The sequence below is a fragment of the Pristiophorus japonicus genome, chromosome 15 (assembly GCF_044704955.1).
Source record: "Pristiophorus japonicus isolate sPriJap1 chromosome 15, sPriJap1.hap1, whole genome shotgun sequence".
NCBI classification, from domain to species: Eukaryota; Metazoa; Chordata; class Chondrichthyes; family Pristiophoridae; genus Pristiophorus; species Pristiophorus japonicus.
The window spans coordinates 166,653,689-166,659,688 of NC_091991.1; the positions used below are offsets into that span (position 1 = coordinate 166,653,689).

General features: G+C 48.1%; 1 protein-coding gene across 1 annotated transcript in view; it reads right to left on the bottom strand.

Moving 5' to 3' along the window:
* Positions 1–4,786, bottom strand: part of LOC139280516 (myosin-16-like) — a 92,822-nt gene extending 88,036 nt beyond the window's left edge. Inside the window, exons 1-2 of the mRNA XM_070899997.1 lie at positions 4,583–4,786; positions 538–681 (exon numbers count right to left, since the gene is read on the bottom strand). Coding sequence (XP_070756098.1) covers positions 538–681; positions 4,583–4,786 — 348 coding nt within the window. The remainder of the gene's footprint in view (positions 1–537; positions 682–4,582) is intronic.
* Between the last annotated feature and the right edge of the window lie 1,214 nt (positions 4,787–6,000).

Consider the following 6,000-nt stretch of genomic DNA (forward strand, 5'->3'; position numbering starts at 1 on the left):
CAGACACAGTACTCAGGATTTTAAAATTTAAGCTCAGCATCGCCTGATCACTCTTCCCTGCACTGAAGTGTCAGCCTTGGCTCAGTGGTCGCACTCTTGTATTTGAGTCAGTCGGTCATCGGATAAGTCCAGGACATGAGTACATAATCCAGACCGACACTTCAGTCTACTACTGAGGGAGTGCTGCTTTGCCAGAGGTGCCGTCTTTCATGTGAAATGTACAAACAGTGCAGGGAGCATGGAGTTTTGCTAGTGTCCTGGACAACATTCATCCCTTAATTAAGACCACCAAAACAGATTAACTGGGCATTTGATGTTTGTCGGACCTTGCTGTGCGCAGATTGACAGGAGTTGGCTGCAAGGTACTTTCAGACATCTTGAGGATGTCAAAGGTGCTATATAAATGCAAGTTCTTTCTTTCTTTCTTCATTTTTCTAACTACTTGTGCCGATGCTGAGTACATTGGCCCTTCACATTGGTTCCTTCCAATGTTAACAAAAATAAAGAGGTACAGATTAATTCGCCCGTGAGACATACGTAGATTCGCATGTTGGTGTAGCGGTCACGCAGATTCACGAGGACGCTGGCCTCATTTAGAAAGGTCAGGTTGGCCATGTCCGTGGCTTGGAAAAATTTCGGCGGGTTCATTTGCTGAATGTCATCCTTCTTCATAGTCATAGTCTGAAAAACGCAACAAAAGATTGCACAGAATTTAAATATAATGTGTAATTTATGTTACTTTAGAACAGAATAACACATGGCCACCAATTAAATGATGGGGATTTCATAACTACAACAACAACTTGTATTTATATAGCATCTTTAACGCAGTGAAATGTCCCCCGGCACTTCACAGGAGTATTATGAGATTAAAAATTGACTCCGATCCACATAAGGAGAAATTAGCGCAGGTGACCAAAAGTTTGGTCAAGGAGGTATGTTTTAAGGAATGTCTTGAAGGAGGAGAGAGCGGTAGAGAGGCGGAGAGGTTTAGGCAAGGAGTTCCAGAGCTTGGGGCCCAGGCAACAGAAGGCACGACCACCAATAGTTGAGCGATTATAATCGGGGATGCTCAAGAGGGCAGAATTAGAAGAGCGCAGGCATCTCGGGAGGTTGTGGGGCTGGATGAGATTACCGAGATAGGGAGGGGCGAGGCCATGGAGGGAATTGAAAACATGGATGAGAATTTTGAAATCGAGGTGTTGCTTAACTGGAAACCAATTTAGGTCAGTGAGCACAGGGGTGATGGGTGAGCGGGACTTGGTGTGAGTTAGGACAAGGGCTGCCGAGTTTTATCTCACCTCTAGTTTACGTAGGGTATAATGTGGGAGGCCAGCTAGGAGTGCATTGGAATAGTCAAGTCTAGAAGTAACAAAAGCACATATGAGGGCTTCAGCAGCGGATGAGCTGAGGCAAGGGCGGAGACGAGCAATGTTACGGAGGTGGAAATAGTCGGTCTTAGTTATGCTGCTGCTATGTGGTCAAAAGTTCATTTTAAGGTCAAATATGACAACAAGGTTGCGAACGGTCTGGTTCAGCCTCAGGCAGGAGTTGGGGAGAGGGATGGAATCAGTGGCGGGGACCGAAAACAATGGTTTCGGTCTTTCCAATATTCAATTGGAGAACATTTCTCCTGATCTGCATGTCGGACAAGCAGTCTGACAGTTTAGAGACCGTGGAGGGGCCAAGAGAAGTGGTCGTGAGGTAGAGCTGGTCTCATCAGCGTACATGTGGAAACTGACGGTTTGTTTCTGGGTGATGTCGCCAAGGGGCAACATGACCATTGATTCTTACTGCAATAAGAATATAGAAAATGGGCAGAGCCAGCTAATTGCAAAGAAATGGAGGTCGGAGCAAGAGGAAGTTAAAAGCTTACAACAAGATACATAGGCCCAGCAGTCGAATTTATACAATTGTAATCACGATAAGTAATCTTTTGAAATAGTGTATAAATACCTTGCTTCCAAAAAAGGGGAAGCAGTGTAATGTATGCATCTGTCGGTATGCTCACAGGTTTGTAGAGCTGTTGACACGCTATGGCACACCATCTTGCCGTCCAGAGGAGGCGGGGGTCCCCGATGGAGTGCACTCTATGCGGGAGTCCTCCCTCTATTTATTGGGAACTTGGCCTGGAGGGTGGTGCACAGAGCAGTCCCATGCAATAAGTTTTTAAGTCAGTTCACGGGCTCCCAGGCCGCCTGCAATTTCTGCGGTCTGGAAGAGTCCGTGTTCCATGTTTTTATGGAATGTGCGAGGTTGCAGCCCCGATTCCAATATCTGAAGGGGCTGCTCCTCAAATTCCGGTTGCATTTCAGTCCCACGCTCCTGATCTTTGGGCACCCTGTGAGGAGGGGAGAGGGTAGGTCCGAGGGCCTCCTCGTAGGACTGCTCCTGGGCACAGCCAAGGGGGCCATCAACCGGTCCAGGCAGCGGGCGGTCGAGGGGGTCGTTCAGCCAGACTGCCTGCCTCCTTCCGCGGTTACATCCGAGCCAGGGTATCCCTGGAGATGGAGCGTGCGGTGTCCACCGGTACGCTCGCGGCATTCCGCGAGAGGTGGGCGCCGGAGGGACTGGAGTGCATCATCACCCCGGGCAACCAAATTTTGATTTGATTCAAGTTTGCTGTCTAAAGTTTAATTTGTTTAAGTTTGTCGGTTTTAGTGCCCCGCTTTAATCAGGGAACACTTGATTATTGTTCTACTTAAAATAGTTGTAGGGCTCTTGCATTGTGAATGGCTTAGCCAATCACGTGATGTTCACAAGACTCAATAAAACCCCACTCAGTTGGGTCTTGGTCATCCACGATGAGGTATGCCGTTGTGAGCCTAATGGATGAACTGGTAATGTGTAGTGTGATTGTTAAACCTTTGTTAATAAGCCAACTAGTTCTTAATAGCAATGTGTGGCTATGAATTCTTAAGCAAAGAACCCATGAAGCAAAGACATTACACTGACAAAGGGAAAATGGCATAAAAACTGTAAACTGCATTATTTGTCATGGTCACCAGGATATTTATTTTAAATATATACCATGTTACAGTGGAACAACAAGAATTCAAATTAGCAACACTCGGCTCGAAGCTCTGTCTTTCATCATGTGGTTTCCAGGGAAGTTGCTGTCTGTTCCCTACTTTTTTGAAAAGTTACAGGGGAAAAATTCAGGTCGTTTGCGCCTTCCGTTAGCGCCGTGGGTGCTAACGTGGCGGAAACGACTATTCCCTTGGATGCGGCGCCGTTACCGACTCCCGCAAAATTCTGCGGGGGTTTAGTAGCGGCGCTATCGAATTTTCCATCTGAGGCGAAAACGATGACATCATCACCGTGCGCAACGACCTGTTTTGCGAAAACAGGTCGTTGCGCACGGTGATGATGCCATCGTTTTCGCCCCGAGCGAAAATGAGCTAGCGCCCCGTGAAGCTGCCACAAGCAATGCCCGCGACAGCTACACCGGGCACGTACCGGGCTGTCGGCCGCTCGCGGGGTGATGATTAAAGGAGAGGCGCAGCGGTAAAAAAATAAAAAATTGGCCAACTTGCTGGCCGTGGCCCTCTGCACTGCAGATCGCGGGGTCCATGCCACGACCTTGCAGCCCATTCACGGCGCTTGGGTGCCAAGCTGCTGCCACGGCACCCCGCTCCCTGCTGGCCAAGCGATGGCCCCTTCTCCCTCCTGCAGAGTCGGCAGCTTGGCCCTCCCCTTTGATGGAAGGGGAGGGGCCCTGTCTTTCCGCCAGCGCTGCGTGTCCTTCCGCACAGCGCTGCGTGTCCTTCCGCACAGCGCTGGAAAATTCGTGCCCGTTCATGGCTGCACCTCATTTTGTGAGGTGAGCAGATTGTCGTAGTGTATGTGAGTGCACACATCACCTGATATTCATCATAAAGATCACAAGGATAAGAACAGATGGGAGAGGTCGATTGACCCACATAGCTCACCCTTCCAGAGGGAACCTATGGTTCTCCCACCCACCCCACCATAGCATCCAACTGCCTCTCGGATGATTCCAGAGTTTATGCCTCCATTACCCAGAAGGCCGTTCCCGGCATTGACCACTCTGAATGAAGAAGTGACTCTTGACATCTGTCCTGGATGTCCCCTTTATTAGTTTGTACCTATGTCCTCTGGCCTTACAGTTAAAACCTAACTATAAACAGTGCTCCAGATTAACCGTTACTATGCCTATTCGTGCTTAATATACCTCTAGATGGTCCCCCCTCATTCACCTCCTTTCAAGGTTGAAGAGTCCACTTTTGCCTTGCATAATCTATTGATATGGTTGGTTGAATGAAGATCACATAGCATGTGGAGCAGAGAAGATGAGATGGAAATTCTGCTAAAAACATTTACCCTGACTCCGCCACCGATCCTGACAAGTTGAAGCTAATTGCAGGTATAGAATTCATGGAATTTACACTGGTTATTGAAGGTCAAGTTCAGGTTGGTATTATGGCTACTCCAACCTCCAGTTACCAAAGTAAATGAGTTGAGCACTGAACAAAAGGCGCATTAAGGTAGTGAAAAAAAATACAAATAGGTACTGTTCTTTATTTCCCTCACTGCAACTGGTAAGATCATTTATACTTACTATGTTCTTGACAGTCTTCAAGGTGACTACACCATCTTTTTCAGACTGGATCTCTGCTTCAACAAAACCATCTTTTTCATCCATGGCCCAGCAGGACTTCTTAATGTCGTAGGGCTTCTTCAAAAACTCAATTTTCTCCTTTTCAGTTGGAGCCAGAAAAGGCATGGGGTCGACATCATCGGCACAATCTCCTTTGCCTCCCATTTTGAGTTTGAATTGATAGCAGAGAACTAACTCGAAGAGAATAAAGAACTCCCTCTGATGCAATAACAAGAGAAAAATAATCGATAAACGGGAAAACTAGTTCAATGATTTTTCAATTCTGCCAGCCTGTCATCCCAATGTAACTGCTGGGACTTGCCCATCCATGACCTCTGTTGCTGGCCCGACCAAATTCAGAGGGCTGGGGGGGAGGTCATTTAGGTTCAATATCCCAGGCAGCCTCGAGGGGGCGAGGCTCAGGTGTCTACCTGCCCCAAAGATGCTGCAACATACAACAATCAGGTGCCAAGTCCCTGAGGGGTGCCCCTAGAAAAGACACACAAGTAACCACTACACTGCATTTGGATGGCCTGGTATCTCTGGCCCCACTTGGCAGGCCGCCCTGTTGCTTTTCTGCCAGGCCCGCGATACAGGAACCCCTGGTCTTGGAACCCCTGCCCCCCCCCCCCCCCCGTGCCTCTCTTACGCTGGTGGCAATATTTGGGGTGGGCCCACTTCCTGGCAGGGCCCAGTGCCTGAAAACGGGGGAAGGAAAATTGGCCGCTGTGAGAGGCTTGCAGCGATGCTAATGGCTGTGGAGGTTTGGGACCTCTGAAACATTGTTCAAAAAAAAAGCAGAAGACCTTCTGCCGATTCCTAGCCAGATGACCCTAAAGCAAGAGACGAGACCTATCTGTAGGGCCATTGCTTGCCCCTGCCCCATCTTCTGATTCGAGAGGTGTTCATACTCTATTTATTTGTTACAACTCACAGGACGGGCATTAGGACCCTGTGGGAGCTATTCACAGTTGCTGTACTCATGCTGGTGCACGCCTGTTTGGGGACTTAACTTTGGGTTGTATAAAAGCACAGTTAAGTAAAGTTACTTTTCTCCTGGCTCAGGTTGTCAGTTGTTTACGCGTTCACAACAAGAGGTTCAGGGACCAAGGCCAGTTTTCTTTTTCTGGACATCCCTCCAAATGGGTTGGTGGAACATCAGGAAAATGAGGTGAGCTGCTGGGAATGTCCCTCCTGCCTCATTTACATGAAAACATGATGCACCCAATGGCCCACCTTGTTGGAGCCCTGAGAATCCTTAAATAAAGGCTGGAAGATTATGTGGGGTATGACCACTCCCAAATTATATAGAATTACATAGAATATACATCACAGAAACAGGCCATTTGGCCCAACACGTCCATGCCACTATTTATGCT